General features: G+C 39.3%; 1 protein-coding gene across 2 annotated transcripts in view; it reads right to left on the reverse strand.

Moving 5' to 3' along the window:
* The window catches only part of LOC128656564 (gamma-aminobutyric acid receptor subunit rho-2-like), a 321,708-nt gene that overhangs the window by 86,385 nt on the left and 208,232 nt on the right, over positions 1–27,091 (reverse strand). For both annotated transcript variants that reach the window (XM_053710539.1, XM_053710538.1), the window contains one exon: positions 9,764–9,846. In XM_053710539.1, the coding sequence (XP_053566514.1) occupies positions 9,764–9,846 (83 nt within the window). The remainder of the gene's footprint in view (positions 1–9,763; positions 9,847–27,091) is intronic.

Raw genomic sequence — 27,091 nt, forward strand, 5'->3', positions numbered from 1 at the left:
CCATTAACCCCTAGCTTGCCAGTGATCGCTATAAATCACTGGCAGTTACATAGCTGTACTTTTTTGCTGTCTGTGCATTTTTTTAGGGGTTAATTTTGTTGTTGTAATTTTTTAAAAACCCAAAGGCTCTTTTCAGAAACATTTAGTTAATTTAATTTAATTTTCAGAGCCATTAACCCCTAGCTTGCCAGTGATCGCTATAAATCACTGGCAGTAGCATAGCTGTACTTTTTTGCTAGTTAATTTAGTTAATAAATTTAGTTAATTTAATTTTTTTTAGTAATTGTTTTCTGTGACAGATACAAAAATGTCACAGAAAAGATATAGTGCTGAGGAGGCGTATGCCATCCTTGCGTCAGAGTCAGATGCCTCTATTTCTGACTCAGACCCCAATTTTGACCCTGCCATGTGCTCAGATACATCACTAGATGCAGTCTCAACTGATAGTGATGTATCTGTGGCTGCTAGCCCCCCTGCCAGCCCCCCTGCCAGAAGGAGGCGTGTTGCTGCCATTGCTGCTGAAGAGTGGGTAACGCCTCATCTCCAGAGGCCAGATATCCCACCCTTCACAGCAAATGCTGGCATAAATATAGATGTGGCAGGTTTTAGCCCCCAGCAGTTTCTGGAAGTGTTTCTGGGAGATGATATATTGGGGAACATTGTCGCCCAAACTAATTTATATGCCCATCAGTTCCGTGCTGCAAAGCCTGGAACATATTTGGCAAAGCAGCAATGGGCCCCCATCAATGTGCCAGAATTCAAAAAATTCTGGGCATTGACTATGCTGATGGGCATCATAAAGAAACCCTCCATTCGCTCCTACTGGAGTACTAGCCCCATCTGCTCTACCCCCATTTTCTCCCAGACTATGTCGAGGAAGAGGTATGAAATGATTCTGCATTTCATGCACTTTAGCGACAACAGCCTGTGCCCCCCTAGGGAGCATCCCCAATTTGACAGGCTGTATAAAATCCGCCCCCTGATAACCCACTTTTCTGCCAGGTTTGCAGAGGCTTATACACCTGGAAGGAATATATGCGTTGATGAATCCCTAATGAAGTATAAGGGAAGGCTGGGATTCAAGCAGTATATTCCTTCCAAACGCTCCAGATATGGGGTAAAGGTGTATAAGCTCTGTGACAGCGAGACTGGGTATACTCAGGCCTTCCGGGTGTATGAGGGAAAGGATAGCCACCTTGACCCTCCAGGTTGCCCAGAACATATGGGAACCACTGGCAAGATTGTCTGGGACCTGATATTACCCCTAATGAACAAAGGGTATCACTTGTACTTAGACAATTTTTATACAAGTGTCCTTTTGTTCAAGCTACTGTATTGCTTTGATACAGTAGCTTGCGGTACAATTAAAAAGAACCGCGCAGGTTTCCCAGGACAGCTTGTACGCACCCGGCTACGAAGGGGGGAGACCTCAGCTCTGCGCCAAGAGGAGCTGTTGGCACTGAAGTACAGAGACAAGAAGGATGTATACCTTCTTACCACCATCCACACAGAGAGGACGGTGGCGGTTTCTGTACGTGGCAGAGCTGAGATCATAAGGAAGCCAGTGTGCATCAAGTCTTATAACCGGCATATGGGTGGGGTTGATCTGGCTGATCAGCTGCTGCAGCCCTACCTAATTATGCGGAAGACAAGGGCCTGGTACAAAAAGGTTGCAATTTACCTAATGCAGATTGCAACCCACAACGCTTTTTTGTTGTTCAAAAAAGCAAACCCCAGAGTTAAAAAGACTTTTACAGTTTCAGCTCCAGATTATTACGGGGATTTTGTACCATGATGCACCTGCTCCCCGGGCGGTGATGGGAGAGAGCAGAGTTGGGGCTACCCATTTTATTTTTAAAATCCCCCCTACTGCCACAAAGCAGAAACCACAAAAAAAATGCAGAGTCTGTACCAAGAGGGGGAAGAGAAGGGACACCATATATTACTGTCCTGATTGCCCTGGACAGCCTGCACTCTGCATTGGGGACTGCTTCAAGCGGTACCATACAATGGTCAATTTTTAAAAAAATAAATACATTTGCTGTTACATATATATATATTTTTTTTGGTTATGTTTACAGTTAGATGTTTTTTTTTTTTTTTTACTTTTACTGTGCCAGATTTTTACATTTCACTACTCTATTTTTTTCTAAAATTGGGCCTGTTTTTTTTTTAACCAAAACCCCTGTCAAACCTATGCATGGGGGACATAGGTGTTCTCAGGGTGCCTTGCAGAAAACAACCTGAAGTATGTTTTTGTAATAACTTACAACAGTCTCTCCTAAATTATAGTCAAAAAGCAATGTGTCTGTAAAAATGAAAATTGAAAAATTACCACCATACACTTTCTCCAATTTTTTGGGCTAAAACGGTTGCTTCAAAGGCATCAAAGCACACCATATACAATACCTTGGGGTGTCAACATTTAAAAAATATACACTTTGAATGCAATAAATAAAAGTGGGGTATGCGATAGGCCCCAAACTAAAGATAGGCCTATCAGAAGAAATACTCTCATTTTTAATAACTAAAATCACAAGTCATAAAATTGTAACATAACCTTCCCAAAATCCTGGCAAACCTATGCATGGGGGGCATAGGTGTACTCAGGGTGCCTTGCAGAAAACAACCTGAAGTATTCTTTTGCAATAACTTACAACAATCTCTCCTAAATCATAGTCAAAAAGCAATGTGTCTGTAAAAATGAAAATTGAAAAATTACCACCATATACTTTCTCCAATTTTTTGGGCTAAAACGGTTGCTTCAAAGGCATCAAAGCACACCATATACAATACCTTGGGGTGTCAACATTTAAAAAATATACACTTTGAATGCAATAAATAAAAGTGGGGTATGTGATAGGCCCCAAACTAAAGATAGGCCTATCAGAAGAAATACTCTCATTTTTAATAACTAAAATCATGTAACATAACCTTCCCAAAATCCTGGCAAACCTATGCATGGGGGGCATAGGTGTACTCAGGGTGCCTTGCAGAAAACAACCTGAAGTATTCTTTTGCAATAACTTACAACAGTCTCTCCTAAATCATAGTAAAAAAGCAATGTGTCTGTAACAATGAAAATTGAAAAATTACCACCATATACTTTCTCCAATTTTTTGGGCTAAAACGGTTGCTTCAAAGGCATCAAAGCACACCATATACAATACCTTGGGGTGTCAACATTTAAAAAATATACACTTTGAATGCAATAAATAAAAGTGGGGTATGTGATAGGCCCCAAACTAAAGATAGGCCTATCAGAAGAAATACTCTCATTTTTAATAACTAAAATCACAAGTCATAAAATTGTAACATAACCTTCCCAAAATCCTGGCAAACCTATGCATGGGGGGCATAGGTGTACTCAGGGTGCCTTGCAGAAAACAACCTGAAGTATTCTTTTGCAATAACTTACAACAGTCTCTCCTAAATCATAGTAAAAAAGCAATGTGTCTGTAACAATGAAAATTGAAAAATTACCACCATATACTTTCTCCAAATTTTTGGGCTAAAACGGTTGCATCAAAGTCATCAAACCACTCCATGTATAATACCTTGGGGGGTCAACTTTTTAAATATAATCACATTTATGGAAAACAAATAAATTGGGGTATGTTAAAAGACCCCCAAAAAAAGACGATAGGCAAAGAAAATATGTTAAATGTGAAAAAAAATCACAAACACATGTCAGACATTTGGCATTGCACCGCCCAAACAAGCCACCAAACCTATGCATAGGTGGTATCACTGAACTCAGGAGATGTTGGTGACCACATATTGGTGTCTTCTTTGGTAGTAACACATAACAGGAGCTGTGAATCCATGTCTAAAGTACAATGTATGTGAAAAATAACACAAAGAAATGAATGCCCAATAGTTTGACAAACACTAGTGGTTGAATTAGTGTATGGAAAGTGTTAAAACACCTGCATTTGAAATACCCTAGGATGTCTACTTTTCAAAAATATATGGTTTTATGGGGGTAAATTACATTGGCCGGCTTCAGAAATGTCTTAAATAGAACATGGGTGCATGGGATGTGAAAATGGGAAGTGTAAAAAATGGAATGCGCTTCCTAAAAATAAGGCCTTCTAGCCCCCAGAGAACCCAACACACCTATACATGGGTGGTATCACTGTACTCAGGAGGTGTTGTTGAACACATATTGAGGTGTTTTTTGGCAGTAAACACATAACAGGAACTGAGAATCCATGCCTAAAGTACAATGTGTGTGAAAAATAACACAAAAAAATGACTACCCAAAAGTTTGACAAAGACTGGTGGTTAAATAAGTTCATGGAAAGTGTGAACATACCAGCATTTCAAATACCCTAGGGGGTCTACTTCTCAAAAATATATGGTTTTATGGGGGTAAATTTCATTGACCGGCTTCAGAAATGTCCCAAATAGGACATGGGTGCATGATGACCGATGTGAAAATTCCAAGTTGAAAAACTGGAATGCGCTTCCTAAAAATAAGGCCTTCTAGCCCCCAGAGAACCCAACACACCTATACATGGGTGGTATCACTGTACTCAGGAGATGTTGTTGAACACATATTGAGGTGTTTTTTGGCAGTAAGACATAACAGGAACTGAGAATCCATGCCTAAAGTACAATGTGTGTGAAAAATAACACAAAAAAATGACTACCCAAAAGTTTGACAAAGACTGGTGGTTGCATTAGTGCATGGAAAGTGTTAAAATACCAGCATTTGAAATACCCTAGGGTGTCTACTTTTCAAAAATATATGGTTTGATGGGGGTAAATTCCATTGGCCAGCTTCAGAAATGTCCCAAATAGGACATGGGTGCATGATGACCGATGTGAAAATTCCAAGTTGAAAAACTGGAATGCGCTTCCTAAAATTAAGGCCTTTTAGCCCCCAGAGAACCCGACACACCTATACATGGGTGGTATCACTGTACTCAAGAGATGTTGTTGAACACATATTGAGGTTTTTTTTGGCAGTAACACATAACAGGAACTGAGAATCCATGCCTAAAGTACAATGTGTGTGAAAAATAACACAAAATAATGACTACCCAAAAGTTTGACAAAGACTGGTGGTTGAATTAGTGCATGGAAAGTGTTAAAATACAAGCATTTGAAATACCCTAGGGTGTCTACTTTTCAAAAATATATGGTTTGATGGGGGTAAATTCCATTGACCAGCTTCAGAAATGTCCCAAATAGGACATGGGTGCATGATGACCGATGTGAAAATTCCAAGTTGAAAAACTGGAATGCGCTTCCTAAAATTAAGGCCTTTTAGCCCCCAGAGAACCCGACACACCTATACATGGGTGGTATCACTGTACTCAGGAGATGTTGTTGAACACATATTGAGGTTTTTTTTGGCAGTAACACATAACAGGAACTGAGAATCCATGCCTAAAGTACAATGTGTGTGAAAAATAACACAAAATAATGACTACCCAAAAGTTTGACAAAGACTGGTGGTTGAATTAGTGCATGGAAAGTGTTAAAATACAAGCATTTGAAATACCCTAGGGTGTCTACTTTTCAAAAATATATGGTTTGATGGGGGTAAATTCCATTGGCCAGCTTCAGAAATGTCCCAAATAGGACATGGGTGCATGATGACCGATGTGAAAATTCCAAGTTGAAAAACTGGAATGCGCTTCCTAAAATTAAGGCCTTTTAGCCCCCAGAGAACCCGACACACCTATACATGGGTGGTATCACTGTACTCAAGAGATGTTGTTGAACACATATTGAGGTTTTTTTTGGCAGTAACACATAACAGGAACTGAGAATCCATGCCTAAAGTACAATGTGTGTGAAAAATAACACAAAATAATGACTACCCAAAAGTTTGACAAAGACTGGTGGTTGAATTAGTGCATGGAAAGTGTTAAAATACAAGCATTTGAAATACCCTAGGGTGTCTACTTTTCAAAAATATATGGTTTGATGGGGGTAAATTCCATTGACCAGCTTCAGAAATGTCCCAAATAGGACATGGGTGCATGATGACCGATGTGAAAATTCCAAGTTGAAAAACTGGAATGCGCTTCCTAAAATTAAGGCCTTTTAGCCCCCAGAGAACCCGACACACCTATACATGGGTGGTATCACTGTACTCAGGAGATGTTGTTGAACACATATTGAGGTTTTTTTTGGCAGTAACACATAACAGGAACTGAGAATCCATGCCTAAAGTACAATGTGTGTGAAAAATAACACAAAATAATGACTACCCAAAAGTTTGACAAAGACTGGTGGTTGAATTAGTGCATGGAAAGTGTTAAAATACAAGCATTTGAAATACCCTAGGGTGTCTACTTTTCAAAAATATATGGTTTGATGGGGGTAAATTCCATTGACCAGCTTCAGAAATGTCCCAAATAGGACATGGGTGCATGATGACCGATGTGAAAATTCCAAGTTGAAAAACTGGAATGCGCTTCCTAAAATTAAGGCCTTTTAGCCCCCAGAGAACCCGACACACCTATACATGGGTGGTATCACTGTACTCAGGAGATGTTGTTGAACACATATTGAGTTTTTTTTTGGCAGTAACACATAACAGGAACTGAGAATCCATGCCTAAAGTACAATGTGTGTGAAAAATAACACAAAATAATGACTACCCAAAAGTTTGACAAAGACTGGTGGTTGAATTAGTGCATGGAAAGTGTTAAAATACAAGCATTTGAAATACCCTAGGGTGTCTACTTTTCAAAAATATATGGTTTGATGGGGGTAAATTCCATTGACCAGCTTCAGAAATGTCCCAAATAGGACATGGGTGCATGATGACCGATGTGAAAATTCCAAGTTGAAAAACTGGAATGCGCTTCCTAAAATTAAGGCCTTTTAGCCCCCAGAGAACCCGACACACCTATACATGGGTGGTATCACTGTACTCAGGAGATGTTGTTGAACACATATTGAGGGTTTTTTTTGGCAGTAACACATAACAGGAACTGAGAATCCATGCCTAAAGTACAATGTGTGTGAAAAATAACACAAAATAATGACTACCCAAAAGTTTGACAAAGACTGGTGGTTGAATTAGTGCATGGAAAGTGTTAAAATACAAGCATTTGAAATACCCTAGGGTGTCTACTTTTCAAAAATATATGGTTTGATGGGGGTAAATTCCATTGACCAGCTTCAGAAATGTCCCAAATAGGACATGGGTGCATGATGACCGATGTGAAAATTCCAAGTTGAAAAACTGGAATGCGCTCCCTAAAAATAAGAGCTTTTAGCCCCCTGAGAACCCGGCACACCTATACATGGGTGGTATCACTGTACCCAGGAGATGCTGCTGAAGACATATGAGGGTGTTATTTGGCAGTAACCCTTAATATTATCAGTAAATGTATTCTTAAATTGCTATTTTGTCAAAAAATCAAATTATTTTTTTTCCCCCCCAAACTTTGGCATAGATTGGTGGTAAAATGGTTGCATGAAAAAAGTCAAAATACCCCAAGTTTAATACCTTAGGTTGTCTTCTTTTAAAAAATATATACATTTGAAGGGTTATTCAGGGATTCATGACAGATATTGGTGTTACAATGTAACTATCGCCAATTTTGAAAAAACATGGTTTTGAAATAGCAAAGTGCTACTTGTACTTATTGCCCTATAACTTGCAAAAAAAGCAAAGAACATGTAAACATTGGGTATTTATAAACTCAGGACAAAATTTAGAAACTGTTTAGCATTGGTATTTTATGGTGGTTGTAGATGTGTAAGAGATTTTGGGGCTCAAAGTTAGAAAAAGTGCATTTTTTTTCATTTTTTCCTCATATTTTATATTTTTTTTTATAGTAAATTATAAGATATGATGAAAATAATCATATCTTTAGAAAGTCCAAAAATAGCCTTGGTCCCAGATGGTCAACAAATTGAAAAGTGGTCTGGTCACTAAGGGGTTAAAGGGACAGGAAACCCCAAAAATGTATTCCATGATTTGGATAGAACATACAATTTTAAACAACTTTCCAATTTACTTCTATTATCACATTTGCTTCATTCTCAAGTTATCCTTTGCTGAAGGAATAGCATTGCACTACTGGCAGCTAGCTGGACACATATAGTTAGCCAATCACATGAGACAAATGTATACAGGCACCAATTAGCAGCTAGCTCCCACTAGTGTAGGATATGTGCGTATGCTATTTCAACAAAGGATACCAAGAGAACAAAGCACATTTGAAAATAGAAGTGAATTTAAAAGTGTCTTAAAATGACATGCTCTATTTGAATCATATAAATTTTTACTTTCTTATCTCTGCAACCCCATTAATTGCACATCCTCTAAATGTACACCATTTTCCTTGGTGCTTTAGAATGCTCACTCCATACTCTCTGTAATAAATGTACCACTTTTCACTGAATCTGAAACCTCTCTCTCCTCTTTTAACACAAGAGCTCTAGCCTCCTTGATCTAGGGAATCCTGCACTTAGTGACATCCATGCCACACCAAGGAGACTTGCTAACCCCACAAATGGTCACATGTTGCTGAACAACAGAGGTGGAAATCACACACCTATGCTGTTTTCCTCCTATAAATGTATCATCCTGCCAGTCATTAAACTTTGCACTCAACCAGACAAAACAATTATATTTCTCTTCTATTGTGTCAACTCTTTTGTACAACCCCATAAAGCTTTTTACACCTTCCTCTGTCCACCTGCACCTCCACCCACTACCAAAGTCACCACCCAGGGAAACTATTTGTTACTTTTCTCTGGAACAATGCTTTACACGGCTATATTTTCTTATCTCATAACCTTCCTACTCTATCCCATTCATTTATGACTTCTTCCTTCTCTCTTAATTTATTTAACCCCTGTCTTAACTCATCTGTTTAACTAATCTCTTGCCACTAGCATATTTCCTAATACATTAAAGAATAATAATAATAAGTATGCACTTATCACACAAACACAAAAAAACCTCTCTTGGCCCCATCACTTCGGCTGGTCTCCTTACTTTATCCTGACTCCAAATCTTGGAATATTTCATCTAAAAATGTCAAACACCTTTTCTCTCAATACTACTTGATCCTTTCTAAGCTGGTTTCTACTCTAAACACTCAACAGAAACTCTTCTCACTAAAGTAACCAATAATCAGCTAAAGCAAAAGGCCATTACTCATTATTCTAGATCTATGTGTTGCCTTTGACCCAACTGACCATCCTCTTCTACTTAAAACTGTCCATTCTTTTGGCATTCAAGACACTTTGGTGGCGATTTACAAAAATCTATTATAATAATAATAGTAATAACAATCTTAAGCTCAAGTATTAATGGATGCTACTTTATGATGATATTTTAATGACGTTAGGTGTTTTAAATTTAGATAAAGTAAATTACAATATTAAGAAAATATATGATTTTACCCAGGGTTCAGCAAACTATGGCACATTTGTCATCTAAGGCACTCGGAGTACTAAACTAAGTACAGAAATGGTTGAGTTTGTCACATTTCTGCCTTGCTGTCATGCAATATGAAAACTAGGCCCACTGCAATCCCACTGTTTATATCCCCTGCACAGACCCCACATACTCAGGTATGGCGCTGACAGAATGGCTGTATGGCCACTGGTCTGAGTTGTTACTTTTCATTATATTTAATTCTTCATTAATTATCAAACCTATACCCATCCATTATGATAATATGTCAATACAGTGGAATATACTGATTGAAGGGAAAAGTTGTGTTGAAAATGACTGATTATGAAGACTTTTTAATTGTTAGATAAAATAATAACTTACAGCTTTCTAGCTCCAAAGAGCATGTCTGGGTGTCCAGAGGAAAGCGACTGAAATCCATGTTGCACATAGCTGTCACAGTAATTCTACAAAAGAAAAGACTATGATTATTGACTAGATCATTGTAACTATAAAGTTGTTAATACTGGTTTAAGGTAAAAGCTGATGATCACACATTTGCATATATTTACTGCCCTAACAATATTTTTATATTCCTATAAAGCTACTTTCTACATATCCTTTACATTACCTTATATATTTAAACTCAACTGACAATTCATGAAACCCCAAATTGTCTGCCTTTGTTTCAGGACTAGGAGGATCAAGGTGTAGTCTGGGTGATCCATGGAGGGGCCTAGGTCAATGATGGTGAAACTTTTTGAGCCCCAGAGAATTTGCTTCATTATCTTGTTATCCTTTGCTGAAGGAACAACATTGCACTACTGGCAGCAAGCTGAACACATCTAGTTAGTCAATCACAAGAGACAAATGTGTGCAGGCACCAATCAGCAGCTAGCTCCCACTAGTGTAGGATATGCGTGCATTCTTTTTCAACAAAGGATACTAAGAGAACAAAGCACAAAATAGAAGTGAATTTAAAATGATCTTAAAATGACATGCTCTATCTTAATCAAGCAAGTTTAATTTTGACTTTCCTGTCCCTTTAAGCAAGGGCCTGGCTTCCTATCATATGTAACAGGGGAGAATTATAATACAAGGCTGAGCATTAACTGTTCCACTCATTATGTGATTTATTTAATTTATTGTTCACAATGTCAAAAACAATATATAGGTCTTATGACCAGAGCTGCAAACATTTCAGAATTGGTCGTTTTGAAGAGATCTTTTACACCTGTAGCAAAATATGTAGAGTTTCACTGTAAGCAAGAAACAGAAGGAACAGAAATACCCATAGAAGCAGGTTTAGGTTGGTCAGAATGCATTAACAAAAGTCACATAAATAAGCTAGGGGAGATAATTTAGCTTTTTTAACAATACACACACTTAATATTGATAGACAAGTGTTCACAGGACCCAGGTTCCAAGGTAGATTTAGGGACAGAATCAGAAGGCTCCATTATAGCATATATAAAAGCATTGTTGTTTGAAAAGATAAATAATCCCTTTATTACCCATTCCCCAGTTTTGCATAACCAACACAGTTATAAAACTACATGTTTTACCTCTGTAATTACCTTTAATCTAAGCCTCTGCATACTGCCCCCTTATATCAGTTCATTTGACAGACTTGCATTTTAGCCAATCAGTGCTCACTCCTTGGTAGATTAACGTGAGTGAGCTCAGAGTTATCTATGTGAAACACATTAACTAATGCCCTCTAGTGGTGAAAAACTGTCAGAATGCTTTCAGATAAGAGGTGGCCTTCAAGGTCTAAAAAATTAGCATATGAACCTCCTAGGTTTAGCTTTCAACTAAGAATAGCGAGACAACAAAGCAACATTGGTGATAAAAGTAAATTGAAAAATTGTTTAAAATTACATGCCCTATTTGAATCATAAAAGTTTCTTTAATAAAACGTACAGGTCTAAGCACACTAAGCCGAAACAAAAAATAAAGCAGGAGACAGGTAGACTCCACACCTGAAGCCTGGATAGCGCTCAGCAGAATAGGAGGACGCGTGCCAGATTAGCACACCAAAACCTGACGTGCACGTACTAGCGGCATACGTGTGCTAACCCGACACATGCTGACCTGAAAGCCAAAGGCTGACACGAGATAAAAAATACAAACTAAGCTCTGCGGGCCATAAATCAGATGTGTGCAAAAAAATTAAAGGGGAATAAACACAAAAATAAGGATTCTGTCCCAAGGCTATATATTTATCAGATAAATTTATAATTAAAAAATGCCCAACCTAGGCTACAGAATGTCATATAAATAAAAATATGATACTTACCAACAGACACTCATCTACTAGTAACCAGTACTGAAACATATCAGCAGAGGTTATGGAACAGAAGTATTCCCTGTGACCACTATGGAAGGCTTGTGACAAAATTTCCCATGAGGTGAAAAAGAGAGTCACAAACCATACCCCATATACATCCCCATAACAAACACTACTATGAGGGGATAATGGATCTCAACATGGACTGAAAGCCCCTTTCTCTGAAGAGTCAATGCACATTTTCATTCTTCAACCACCTCTAGCAGAGGCAAAGACTTGACTGAGGTACCTGTGGTGTAGGAGGAGTTTTATAAAGCTCTTGGCGCTTGGGAATCTTTGCCTCCTCCTAGTGGTAGAGAAGAGTAATTCCCAGGAGTAATTGATCCCAGACTCTCACCATCTGTATGAATGGAAAAGCAAGTTTGCCTAAGGATTTAAATTAGAGTATAAAGTCATAAATTATAAGTAAAAAATAAAAATGTAAATAATTTATTGTACCTAATGCACTTTAGATGTTTTAATAATATAAACATAGCTTCATTGTTTATCATCCCTTTTTTATTTGATTTAATGAAACATTGTAGATAGGAAAGGGTTAATAAAACTGTGCAAATGATACTATAAATATGATTAGTAGATGTCATTATTATTGTCTGTGAGCAAAGTTGTTTTGATGCGCCGTGTTGCTGTAACAATGTTTATATATAAGAAATGGTGTTTTCTTTCATGTAATTGGCCAGAGTCCATGAGCTAGTGAGGTATGGGATATACAATCCTACCAGGAGGGTAGGGCAAAGTTTCCCAAACCTCAAAATGCCTATAAATACACCTCTCAACACACCCACAATTCAGTTTTACAAACTTTGCCTCCTATGGAGGTGGTGAAGTAAGTTTGTGCTAAGATTTCTACGTTGACATGCGCTTCTCAGCATTTTGAAGCCCGATTCCTCTCAGAGTACAGCGAATGTCAGAGGGACGTGGAGAGTATCACCTATTGAATGCAATGATTTTCCTAACGGGGGTCTTTTTCATAGGTTCTCTGTTATCGTTCGTAGAGATTCATCTCCTACCTCCCTTTTCAGATCGATGATATACTCTCATATACCATTACCTCTACAGATAACTGTTTCAGTACTGGTTTGGCTATCTGCTATATGTGGATGGGTGTCTTTTGGTAAGTATGTTTTTATTTCTTTAGACACCTCAGCTATGGTTTGGCACTTTATGCATTTATATAAAGTTCTAAATATATGTATTGTACTTATATTTGCCATGAGTCAGGTTCATGTATTTCCTTTTGCAGATTCTTTGTTTCATATTTGGGAAAAGTTAATACTAAGAAATATTTTTCTTACCTGGGGTTTAGTCTTTTTTTTCAATTGACTACTTTGTTTTAAATTGCGGGCTGACTTAGGCTCGCGGGTGCGCAATATGCTACACTTTATTGGGTCATTCTTGGTGCAATAATTTTTTGGCGCTAAAGGCATGTGCGTTGATGCAAGTTCATCATTTCTGGCGTCGTAATTGACGCAGAGGTTTCACACAGGGTTGAGTCGTTAGTGACGCGAGTGTGTCACTTCCGGACATGGTTGCTGCCAAAAAATGTTTCAGTTACGTTGTGCATCATACTTGGCGCCAAATTTTTTTCATTATTTATTGCCCCATTGCTTTTGCCTCTTGCCTTTTTCTATGTCAGAGGGCTATGCTATTTGCATTTTTTCCCATTCCTGAAACTGTCATATAAGGAAATTGATAATTTTGCTTTATATGTTGTTTTTTCTTTTACATTTTGCAAGATGTCTCAATCTGATACTGCCTCAGAAGTATCTGTTGGAACTTTGCTGCCTGACATTTTTTCTACCAAAGCTAAGTGCATTTGTTGTAAAATTGTGGAGATTATATCTCCTAATGTCATTTGTATTAGTTGTCATGATAAACTTTTACATACAGATAGTGTGTCCATCAGTAATAGTACATTGCCGGTTGCAATTCCTTCAACTTCTAATGTACATGATATACCTATGAATTTTAAAGAATTTGTTACCGATTCTATTCAGAAGGCTTTGTCTGTATTTCCACCTTCTAATAAGCATAAGAGGTCTTTTAAAACTTCTCATAAAGTTGATGAAATTTCAAATGACCGACAACATAATGAATTATCCACCTCTGATAAGGATCTATCTGATTCAGAAGATCCTTCCTCAGAGATTGACACTGACAAATCGACTTATTTATTTAAAATGGAGTATATGCGTTCTTTGTTAAAAGAAGTGTTAATTACTTTGGATATTGAGGAAGCTAGTCCGCTTGATATTAAAACCAGTAATCATTTAAATGCTGTTTTTAAACCTCCTATGGTTACTCCTGAGGTTTTTCCTATTCCTGATGCTATTTCTGATATGATTTCTAAGGAATGGAATAAGCCAGGCTCTCCTTTTAATCCTTCTGCAAGGTTTAAAAAATGGTATCCTTTACCAGCAATTTCAATAGAGTTTTGGAAAAAGATCCCCAGAGTTGATGGGGCTATTTCTACTCCTGCTAAACAAACCACTATTCCTATGGAAGATAGTACTTCCTTTAAATATCCTTTAGATAGGAAGCTTGAATCTTATCTAAGGAAAGCCTATTTATATTCAGGTCATCTTCTTAGGCCTGCAATTTCTTTGGCTGATGTTGTAGCTGCTTCAACTTTTTGGTTGGAGAATTTAGTGCAACAAGAATTGGATTCTGACTTATATAGCATTGTTCGTTTACTACAACATGCTAACCATTTTATTTGTGATGCTATTTTTGATATTATCAAAATTGATGTTAGATCCATGTCTTTAGCTATTTTAGCTAGAAGAGCTTTGTGGCTTAAATCTTGGAATGCTGATATGACATCTAAGTCTAGATTACTATCTCTTTCTTTCCAAATTAATAATTTATTTGGTTCTCAGTTGGATTCTATTATTTCAACTGTTACTGGGGGAAGGGAGTTTTTTTGCCTCAGGATAAAAAACCTAAGGGTAAATCTAAGGCTTCTAATCATTTTCGATCCTTTCGTCAAAATAAGGAACAAAAACCTAATCCATCCCCCAAGGAATCTGTTTCCAATTGGAAGTCTTCCTCAAATTGGAATAAATCCAAGCCTTTTAAGAAACCAAAGTCAGCCCCTAAGTCCGCATGAAGGTGCGGCCCTCATTCCAGCTCAGCTGGTAGGGGGCAGATTAAGGTTTTTCAAGGATGTTTGGGCAAATTCTGTCCAAAATCAAGGGATTCAGAGCATTGTCTCTCAGGGGTACCGAATAGGATTCAGAGTAAGACCTCCTGTGAGAAGATTTTTTCTCTCACGCATTTCAGTGAATCCAGTAAAAGCTCAGGCTTTCCTGAAGTGTGTTTCAGATCTGGAGGTTTCAGGGGTAATCATGCCGGTTCCTTTTCAGGAACAAGGTCTGGGGTTTTATTCAAATCTATTCATTGTCCCAAAGAAAGAAAATTCGTTCAGACCAGTTCTGGATCTGAAAATTTTGAATTGTTATGTAAGAGTACCAACTTTCAAGATGGTAACTATAAGGACTATTCTGCCTTTTGTTCAGCAAGGACATTATATGTCTACAATAGACTTGCAGGATGCTTACCTTCATATTCCGATTCATCCAGAGCATTATTAGTTCCTGAGATTCTCTTTTCTAGATAAGCATTACCAATTTGTTGATCTTCCATTTGGCCTAGCAACAGCTCCAAGAATCTTTTCAAAGGTTCTGGGTGCCCTACTCTCTGTAATCAGAGAACAGGGTATTGTGGTGTTTCCTTATTTGGACAATATATTGGTACTAGCTCAGTCTTTACGTTCTGCAGAATCTCACACGAATCAACTAGTGTTGTTTCTTCAGAAACATGGTTGGAGGATCAATTTACCAAAAGGTTTTTTGATTCCTCAGACAAGGGTCACCTTTTTAGGTTTCCAGATAGATTCAGTGTCCATGACTCTGTCTCTTACAGACAAGAGACGTTTGAAATTGGTTGCAGCATGTCGGCACCTTCAGTCTCAGTCATTCCCTTCAGTGGCTATGTGCATGGAAGTTTTAGGCCTCATGACTGCAGCATCGGACGCGATTCCTTTTGCTCGTTTTCACATGAGACCTCTCCAGCTTTGCATGCTGAATCAATGGTGCCGGGATTATACAAAGATATCACAATTAATATCCTTAAATCCCAATGTTCGACACCCTCTGACGTGGTGGTTAAATACCAGCGTTTAGTTCAAGGGGCCTCTTTTGTTCGGCAAACCTGGACTGTGATCACAACAGATGCGAGTCTTTCAGGTTGGGGAGCTGTCTGGGGATCTCTAACAGTACAAGGGGTTTGGAAATCTCAAGAGGCGAGATTACCAATCAATATTTTAGAACTCCGTGCAATTCTCAGAGCTCTTCAGTTTTGGCCTCTGTTGAAGAGAGAACCGTTAATTTGTTTTCAGACAGACAATATCACAACGGTGGCATATGTCAATCATCAGGGTGGGACTCACAGTCCCCAAGCTATGAAAGAAGTATCTCGGATACTTGTTGGGCGGAATCCAGCTCCTGTCTAATTTCTGCGGTTCATATCCCAGGTGTAGACAATTGGGAGGCGGATTATCTCAGCCATCAGACTTTACATCCAGGGGAGTGGTCTCTCCATCCGGATGTGTTTTCTCAGATTGTTCAGATGTGGGGTCTTCCAGAAATAGATCTGATGGCTTCTCATCTAAACAAGAAACTTCCCAGATACCTGTCCAGGTCCAGGGATTCTCAGGCGGAAGCAGTAGATGCACTGACACTTCCTTGGTGTTATCAACCTCCTTATATCTTCCCGCCTCTAGTTCTTCTTCCAAGAGTGATCTCCAAGATCATCATGGAATAATCATTTGTGTTGCTGGTGGCTCCAGCATGGCCCCACAGGTTTTGGTATGCGGATCTTGTTCGGATGTCCAGTTGCCAACCTTGGCCACTTCCGTTAAGGCCGGACCTACTGTCTCAAGGTCCGTTTTTCCATCAGGTTCTCAAATCATTAAATTTGAAGGTATGGAAATTGAACGCTTAGTACTAAGTCATGTTACAAGCTCGTAAATCTGTCTCTAGGAAGATTTATTATCGAGTTTGGAAGACTTACATTTCATGGTGTTCTCATAAATTCTCTTGGCATTCTTTTAGAATTCCTAGAATTTTACAGTTTCTCCAGGATGGTTTGGATAGGGGTTTGTCTGCAAGTTCTTTGAAGGGACAAATCTCTGCTCTTTCTGTTTTATTTCACAGAAAGATGGCTAATCTTCCTGATATTCACTGTTTTGTACAGGCTTTAGTTCATATTAAGCCTGTCATTAAATCAATTTCTCCTCCTTGGAGTCTTAATTTGGTTTTGAAGGCGTTACAGGCTCCTCCTTTTGAGCCTATGCATTCTTTAGATATTAAACTACTTTCATGGAAAGTGTTGTTCCTTTTGGCTATCTCTTCTGCTAGAAGAGGTTCTGAGTTATCTGCTCTTTCTTGTGAATCTCCTTTTCTGATTTTTCATCAGGATAAGGTGGTTTTGCGGACTTCATTTGAATTTTTACCTAAGGTTGTGAATTCTAACAACATTAGTAGAGAAATTGTTGTCCCTTCCTTGTGTCCTAATCCTAAGAATCCTTTGGAAAGATCCTTACATTCTTTGGATGTGGTGAGAGCTTTGAAATATTATGTTGAAGCTACTAAAGATTTCAGGAAGACTTCTAGTCTATTTGTTATATTTTCTGGTCCTAGGAAAGGTCAGAAGGCCTCTGCTATTTCCTTGGCCTCTTGGTTAAAGCTTTTGATTCATCAAGCTTATTTGGAGTCGGGTCAAGCCCCGCCTCAGAGAATTTCAGCTCATTCTACTAGATCAGTCTCCCCTTCGTGGGCTTTTAAGAATGAAGCTTCAGTTTATCAGATTTGCAAAGCAGCGACTTGGTCCTCTTTGCATACATTTACTAAATTCTACCGTTTTGATGTATTTGCTTCTTCTGAAGCAGTTTTTGGTAGAAAAGTTCTTCAGGCAGCTGTTTCAGTTTGATTCTTCTGCTGATGTTTTAAGTTATTCTTTTCTTTATGAGAATAACTTATATTTTGGGTTGTGGATTATTTTTTCAGCATTTGGCTGTTGTTTATTTTTATCCCTCCTTCTCTAGTGACTCTTGCGTGGAGTTCCACATCTTGGGTATTGATATCCCATACGTCACTAGCTCACGAACTCTTGCCAATTACATGAAAGAAAACATAATTTATGTAAGAACTTACCTGATAAATTAATTTCTTTCATATTGGCAAGAGTCCATGAGGCCCACCCTTTTTATGGTGGTTATGATTTTTTTTTTGTATAAAGCACAATTATTTCCAAATTCCTTTGTTGATGCTTTTTACTCCTTTCTTTATCACCCCACTACTTGGCTATTCATTAAAACTGAATTGTGGGTGTGGTGAGGGGTATATTTATAGGCATTTTGAGATTTGGGAAACTTTGCCCCTCCTGGTAGGATTGTATATCCCATACGTCACTAGCTCATGGACTCTTGCCAATATGAAAGAAATTAATTTATCAGGTAAGTTCTTACATAAATTATGTTTTTTTTAATACTTTAGCTTAATTTTTTTAATTCTTTTATTTTTTTATATCTGCACCTAATTGCCCTAGATTTCAACATGGCAGTGCTCATTACTGTATAGAAACTCAGTGCAAATAAAAACCCACCATTTTCAAAGTTAAAGGGACAGTCTTGTCAAAATTAAACTTGCATGATTCAGGGCATGTCATTTTAAACAACTTTCCAATTTACTTTTACCATCAAATTTGCTTTGTCCTCTTGGTATTCTTAGTTGAAAGTTAATCCTAGCTAGGCTCATTTGCCAATTTCTAAGCCTTTGAAGGCCGCCTCATATCTGAATGCATTAGACAGTTTTTCACAGATAAAGGGTGTTAGTTCATGTGTGCCATATATATATAACAGTGTGCTCACACCTGTGGAGTTACTTATGAGAGGGCACTGACGGGCTAAAATGCAAGTCTGTCAAAAGAACTGAAATAAGGGTCAATCTGCAGTGGCTTAGATACAAGGTAAACACAGGTAAAAAGTATATTAATACTCTTGCTGGTTATGCAAAACTTGGGAATAGGTAATAAAGGGCTTATCTATCTTTTTAATCAATACAAATTCTGTAGTAGACTGTCCCTTTAAATTACAGGAAAAGAAGACAATCATGAAAGTATATTGCAGATATCCCTATACATAAACATTTTATATCACAAACTAAAACTGTTTAATAAAGTTACATGCTCCGATTTATAGTTAGAGAATGTAATTTTAACACTAGCTACACACCAAGGGCCCCAACATCGCAAACTACCTATTAAAACTATTAACCCCTAATCCGCCATTAACCCACAACACAATAAAACTATTAAACTATTAACCCCTAATCCGCCAAACCCACACAACGCAATAATGCTAATAAATCGATTAACCCCTAAACCACCAAAGCCCACAACGCTGATTTGAATAGCCAACAGGATTTCAGTAGCTCTCATCCTTTTGGCTGATTTGAATTTGAAGAATCAAATCAGCCAATAGGAATTCAAGGCAAGCCATTTTTAATCGCGTACCTTGAATTTACTATTCAGTGTATGTCGGTGATCGTACGAAGAGGGTACTCCACGCTCCATGGCTCTGCGGTCGCCGGTCTTCAGTTCCGCGGTCCTGGATGAAAGTAGAAGAGGTTTCCGTGGAAGAAGACTTCACCGCTGGACTTCAGGAACCGGTCGCCGCTTGGAAGAAGATTTCACCGCCGGACTTCAGGAACCGTGAGTACCTATCTGGGGGTTAGAGTTAGGCTTTTTTTTAAAACAAAAATTTTTTTTTTTATTTTTTAGATTAGGGTTAGGAGCTGAATGCCCTTTTAAGGGCAGTAAAAGAGCTGAATGCCTTTTAAGGGCAATGCCCATACAAATGCCCCTTTAGGGTAGTTTAGGTTTTTTTAGTGTTAGTTTTTTTTTATTTTGGGGGATTTGGTGGGTGGAGGATTTTACTGTTAGAGGGGGGGACTTAGTATTTTTTTTTAAGGAAAAGAGCTGTTTAACTTAGGGCACTGACCTACAAAGGTCCCTTTAAAGGGCTATTGGTAGTTTAGTATTAGGGGGTGTTTTTATTTTGTGGGGGCTTTTTTATTTTCATAGGGATTAGGTTTAATTTTTTTAATTTTTGATAATTTTTTTATTTTCTGTAATGTTAGACTTTTATATTTTCTGTAATTTTAGCTTAATTTAAACTTGGTATTTTTTTATTTTAAAGTAGTGTTAGGTTTTTTATTTTAAATGTAATTTAGTTTTATTTTAATTTATGTAATGGGGTTAATTTAGGGGGTGTTAGGTTAGGGGGTTTAGTGATTAGTTATTTGAGTTGTGGGTTTTGGCGGATTAGGGGTTAATAGTTTAATAGGTTTATTGCGTTGTGGGTTAATGGCGGATTAGGGGTTATAGTTTTAATAGGTAGTTTGCGATGTTGGGGTTGGCCGATTTGGGGGTTAAAACTTTTATTAGTTAGTTTGCGATGTGGATGAATTGCGGGTTGGGGTTAATAGTTTAATTAGGCATATTGCGTTGTCGGGGGTTGTTGGTTTAGGGGTTAATACTTTTATTATTAGTTACGATGTGGGTTAATGGCGGATTAGGGGTTAATATACTTTATTAGTTATTGCGGTGGAGGATTGCGGTTGACAGGTATAGATATTGCGCATTCGTTAGGTGTTAGTTATTTTCAGGCGGCAGATAGATATTGCGCATGCGTTAGGTGTTAGTTACTATTTTCAGGGAGATACGGTGCTCACATACTCAGCGCAAGGCTTGCTGCGCCTGCCTATGTGTGGCGAGGTGAAAATGGAGTAAAATTTCTCCATTTTCGCCGCGCAAGTCCTTATGTTGAATGTGATACCGATTTGCAATGCGGTTCTATGTTAGCTTATGGGAGTAAAATAGCGGCTGACGGGTGAAATATACATTTCGCATTTATATGCGACACCGTATATGTAATACCAAAATTGCGTAAAAAACGGCATTTGCAGGCGACGCTGCATATGTAATGGAGCCCCAAGTCTGTGTGTTCAACCAGAACAATGGAGTTAACCCTATAGTTAAAATTACTGCTCAGGAGCTGCAGAGATTTGCTGGTCACCAACACTGCCAGTGACATATATACAGGAATATATATTTAAAAATACTAAGAACATTTTCTACTATGTGAATAACTTTGGAATACTTTACAGTAAATATACACTAAAATAAGGGGGGAGGAGCCAGCTCAGGAGCCGAGCGGTCGCAGTTTACTGTAGCTCTGTATTAATTTATACTTTAACCTAATAATTCGGCCTCTCGGTTCTGTATATACACCCATCTGCGGATCTGCAGACATCAAGGATAGCTAACAACGAGATCCGACCTCTGATCGTCCTGTAGGGCTAAAACGCTGCAATTTTATATGAAGCTCGAGGAGAGAACTATGTTATGGCAGCCATCTTCCGGCCCACGTGTAATCCCATCAGCATAACATGGAACATACAGAATGATAGTACAGATTCCCTGACCTCGGATAGTAAAAAGGAGACCATATTCTGTAGCACTGACTGGCTTTGCTATCAATATCAGAACTCATATGCAACACTCCTAAGCTCTTAACAATACCCGGAGCCAACATACCTTCGTAACATATACAGTCTGACGTCCCCTCTAGAATGGAGCTCATTGTCCTCCCCCTGAATGATTTGTCGACATGCCTCAATTTGAACAATGGAAAAAGCTCTACAGCCTAAACCTAAACTACTCATAGACACCTTACCTGCCAAGGCTCTGCGACACACATGGTGGATAAAGCCTGAGTTAGAAAAAGCGCCCAAGAAGGAGAAGAGGTCTGATGCAGCATCTCATCGGCCGATTACCAATAAGAATACACTAATGGACACAGGGGTTACACAGAGATTCAGTAAAAATTATGGACTTATCCTACCTAGGCCCTCACACCTACCAACAATAGCTGAGCTACCAGACCCGACAGCGGAAACCCGGTGAAGGCGCCCTCCGGGTGAGAAGCAGCTACTACTCAAGGAGGCTTCAAGTTATGAGCTGAAGAGATCTAAAGGTAGAAGCCGCCGACCACAACAGCCTAGGAGGTCTAAGATATCTTTGCCTTGGAAATCGGCACTCGTATAGATGGCAGGAAGTTGACATGGACAATCATGGGCTTGTGAGAGCTCCAGCGAAAATCTGTCAACCCAAGTTCCTGATGATCTTTGTCGACTTACAGGACTTTACAGGATGGTCATCCCTGATGAGATTACAGCAAATTCATGGACGTTCAGGTGTAGGTTAAGCCTCTAGAAGTATTGCATTACCTTGTTATTGCTAGATTAATTAGTTAGTTAGGTTAAACGTGTTAAACATGGTTTCTATTTCCGTTAATCTCTTTTTTACTTATGGATATTATTGGTTACCCTTTTAGAGGACATATTCCACTTGTTTTGACTGTTATTCATTTTGCCTTTGACCTCATTCCACTAATATGTACAATATCCCATCAGTTTCATTATACTTCCCCTCTAAAAACCTAACTGTGAATGTACTTTAATGCATGTAGCAGAATGATCGCAACCTACATATTGACACAAAATACCTTTATCAACATTATGGGTTCTTATGATGGAGGCATAGTTTAACACATCCGTTGACAATTTAACTTATACGAGAGATTACCTGCTGACATCCAAACCAATATTACACTCTAGTATCTGTGGCAAAAAAATGTTTCTTATCGCAGTTAGATCTGGTACCTATATAGGACATACCTCTAAGACCCTTACCCTGCTTCCTTCCCCACCTGTGGAAAATTTTATAAAGGAACTATTGCCACCTCACCTGTACCCTGCCAGGCCACAATTCAGCCCTCATAACATCACACCAATATATATAGCTTTGATTGGCCTATAACAAGCGCTATTTGGTATTACTAACTACACCTACCTATACTCTATAGCTCTCAAACATTATGCAGCAAAAAATTTGCCTCTTGTTGAGTTTGAACACAGAGATCATTAGACCGCAGAGCCCCTTGGTTGGCTATTAGACAAGTCATGCATCTAACTTCCCCTCTCCAACCTACTATTAGTCCGGCTACCTCTGCTCAAGACATTTTTCACTGTAGCACTGTAGCAGCTAATCCCTTATGTTTATCTTGCCTAACATTTTTTTTTTTTTTTTTTTTTTTTTAAACTTTTTATTGAGGTTATATTTGAACATACAATCTTTCAGTAGTAAAAATAACGACAATGTTCACATGTGATAATGCATGAAAGATACATACATAAGTGTAGGGTTCAACAAGTACAGACAAAAACAAAATGAGAATACAGATTTCCCCCTACAGGAGAATCCTCGTTTTTACAGAGGTCACCTTTTGGAATAGACAATGACTCTTCAAGGATATATAATCATAGATTGCTATATTACAAAGGTGTTTTCTTTAGGTCAATAAACCAGTCAATGGAAGTAAAAGAAAAAGAAAAACAGTATATATCAGACTAGTGCATTATGTCTCAAACTCCTATTAGGTTGGGGGGCCTTCCGGCCCCTCTCCGCCAGTTGGTTGTAAATTAGTGTGGCAGACTACCATTTCGGCATTTAGACAGGTATCAGGGTATGGGGTGAGCAGAAAAGAGATATGGGTGGGGTGGGAGGTGAAGGTGGTTAGGGATGACATTTCCCTATTCATCTCCCCTTTTCTGAGTGTCTAGGCAGGGGTTATACGGGTAAACATGGATTCCCAGGGTTCCCAGATTAAGCAATAGTTGTTCAGCTGGCGTTGTTCCCTAGCCACGTAGTTTTCCATATTTTTGATGTAGTTTATCCCCTCTATCACGCTCTGCAGTCTGGGGGGTTGGCTCTTTTTCCAATTTCTGGCCACCAACAACTTAGCGGAGAGCAGGATATAGATCAGGAGGTTTCGCTTGTGTTTCGGAAACTTATCAATTTCTAGGTGTAAGATGGCCATGGCTGGACTTAAAGTTGGCGTTAAGTCTAGATCTTTGCAGATCTTTTCTACTTTCTGCCAATAGGCTGTCAATTTAGGGCAAGTCCACCAAACATGAATAGGGGACCCCGGCTCTCCACACTCCCTCCAGCACAGCTGCGAGTGCCCGGGATAGAGCTTTCGCAGTTTTGTGGGAACTAAGTGCCATCTTGTGATCACCTTGAAATATAACTCATATAGCGTGACGCAATGAGTTGCTCTTTTCGTTAGGCTGATGGCCTTGCTCCAGGATTCTGGTGTGAAAGTAGCTTGCAAATCCCCCTCCCAAGCAGTCATATGGATTGTTTTTGGGATCGCCTCTTCTTCTAACAGACAGTGGTAGTGTACTGTGAGGGGTTTGGATTGTTGAGTGTTAGTTACCCATCGCGTCTCCCATACAGTAAGGTCTCTCTGTGAGTCGCCTAGAAAGCCCCAGGATTTCATGAGCGTACGCAGTCTCAGTAGGTCAAAGTGGAGTTTGGGGTTCAGTGTAGGAAGGTCTAACATGTCTCTATGTGTCTTTAACTGTCCGTTCTGATAAAAGTCTCCCACATTGTTTATGTCTGTGGTAGCCCATACATTAATAGGAGTGTTGGGTAGTCCCATTAGGAGACCCCTTATTGGGTGGATTGGCGAGGGATGTGGGGCCACCAATTTGTTGTGTCTCAGTTTAGTCCAAGCGCCTTGGCATCCTTTCACTATGCTGTTTGCGACGTGGATTTTGGATTGCCAATGTGGGGGGTAACCAAAGCAGGTCCTCAAGGTTAATAAATGCTTGTAGTGAGGCTTGTTCTAGTTCTCTCCACCTCGTCGGGGGAAGATCTTTACCCCACGCTGTAGCGTGAGTTAACATTGCTGCGTCGTGATATTTCCTGATATTAGGGAGCCCAAGGCCTCCTTTCTCTATCGGAATTTGCAGAATACTCGCGGCCACTCGGGGTCTCTTGTCGTGCCAGGTATATGTGTTGAAGAGGGTCTGATATTTCCTTATCAGTGTACATGGAACTGGCAATGGAATACAGCGGAATAGGTAGGTGAGCTTTGGCAATATCATCATCTTGAGGGCGGCTATTCTGCCCATCCAGGAGATGTCACTATATCTCTTCGATTTGAGTTCCGAAGTGATAGCTGTGAGTAGTTTTTCAAAGTTTTCCTTAATCACTATCGATTTGTTATGTGATAGGAAGACCCCTAAGTGGCGGACTCCCCTGCATGACCACTTGAAGGAATAGGTGTGCTGTATAGCCTCTCTCTCATCCTGTGGGATATTGATAGAGTAGGCCTCTGTCTTGGTCACATTCAGTTTATAATAGGAGATTTCCCCAAATTGTTGGAAAAGGGTCAGTAATGGGGGGAGAGAATCTACCGGATCTGATAGGAAGACCGTGAGGTCGTCCGCAAAGAGGGCTAGCTTCTGGGGAATGTCGTGCAGCTGCACGTCATGTATTAGCGTTGACTCCCTAATGGCAATCGCCAGGGGCTCAATAGCTAGGACGAATAGTAGAGGGGAGAGAGGGCATCCCTGCCTGGTTCCATTGCTAATTGAGATTTTAGGGGAGCAAAATCCCAGGCCTCTAACGACCGCAGTAGGGGCCGAGTATAAGGCCTTAGCCGCTGTGACAAAAGGATCTGGTATTCCAAATGCTGACATGGTTTGGAATAGGTAATCCCACCTCACCCTGTCAAACGCCTTCTCGGCATCCAGTGACAGGGCGAGTACCGGAAGTCCCATATCTGCAGCCTCAGAAAAGATGTTTAGGAGGCGTCGAGTGTTATCAGTTCCCTGCCTCCCTTGGATAAAGCCCACCTGATCCAGATGTATTATTGAGTGCAGGTGTTTCCCTAGCCTGTTTGCCAATATTTTAGCGTAGATTTTAGCATCTACATTAATAAGTGATATGGGCCTATAGCTGGAGCACAGTGACGGGTCCTTACCCTCTTTATGAATTGTGGTGATGTTTGCTTCATCTTGCCTAACATTTACTGTGATGTGCTACTGGGTCGGGACCTCAGAGTATTATCACCTATCATATATGGCTTTCAGTTTTCCACCTCTACTCATTAAATAAATAGGAGATACCTTTATTTGTGTGTACTCAAAAGCTCAGAGGCCCAAAAGTGTTTACTAGTCTGACATTCTAACTAGCTCCGCCCTCCCACTCTCCCCCTTACTTCATTTAGAGCGGCTCTCGCCTGCTGAATTTCCCTTCCCTAAAAACCATAAAGCCAACCCCCCTCGAATAGACAACCTAATCTATAGTTTCTACTGCAATGTGGGGACCATTTTTATTCTTTTTATGATATTATAATATAAAAATGAAGTCTCACTTTAGATAGTCCAAATACCTTGCTAACACCTTAGATAAATGGGTTCAAAATGTCCCTTCTACATGTTTGCTTTGCCTCATTGCTCCTTCATTTCTCCAGCCAAATATGGCCTCATCACTTTGATAATAACTGCCTATCCATATCATTCTTTAAGCTCACAAAAGTGTTCTAGGTAGGCACAACCTGTATTAGTAGACTTGGCAATATCTATGTAATAATACTGTAAACCTCTTATCTGTCATTGTTTCGGGACATATCTCTTATGTTACACTTGTTTATGACTTCAATAAAAAGGAAATTTATTCTTACCTGATAAATTGATTTCTTCTACAATACGAGTCCATGGATTCATCCTTACTTGTGGGATATTATCCTCCTGCTAACAGGAAGTGGCAAAGAGCACCACAGCAGAGCTGTCTATATAGCTCCTCCCTTGACTCCACCCCCCAGTCATTCGCCCAAAGGTATAGGAAGAAAAAGGAGAAACTAAAAAGGTGCAGAGGTGACTGAAGTTTGAAAACAAAAATATAATCTGTCTAAAATGACAGGGAGGGCCGTGGACTCGCCTTATCGTAGAAGAAATCAATTTATCAGGTAAGCATAAATTTCCTTTTCTTCTACTAGATACGACGAGTCCACGGATTCATCCCTACTTGTGGGATACAATACCAAAGCAGCAGGACACGGATGAATGGGAGGGACAAGACAGATACCTAAACGGAAAGCACCACTGCTTGAAGAAAATAGCCTCAGAAGAAGCACAAGTATCAAATTTGGAAAAGGTATGAAGGGAGGACCAAGTCGCAGCCTTACAAATCTTTTCAACAGAAGCATCGTTTTTGAAAGTCCATGTGGAAGCCACCGCTCTAGTAGAATGAGCTGTAATTTTTTCAGGAGGCTGCTGTCCAGCAGTCTCGTATGCCAAATGGATAATGCTTTTCAGCCAAAAAGAAAGAGAGGTAGCCGTAGCTTTTTGACCCCTATGCTTTCCAGAATAAACAACAAAGAGAGA

Source organism: Bombina bombina, chromosome 4 (assembly GCF_027579735.1).
Source record: "Bombina bombina isolate aBomBom1 chromosome 4, aBomBom1.pri, whole genome shotgun sequence".
NCBI lineage: Eukaryota > Metazoa > Chordata > Amphibia > Anura > Bombinatoridae > Bombina > Bombina bombina.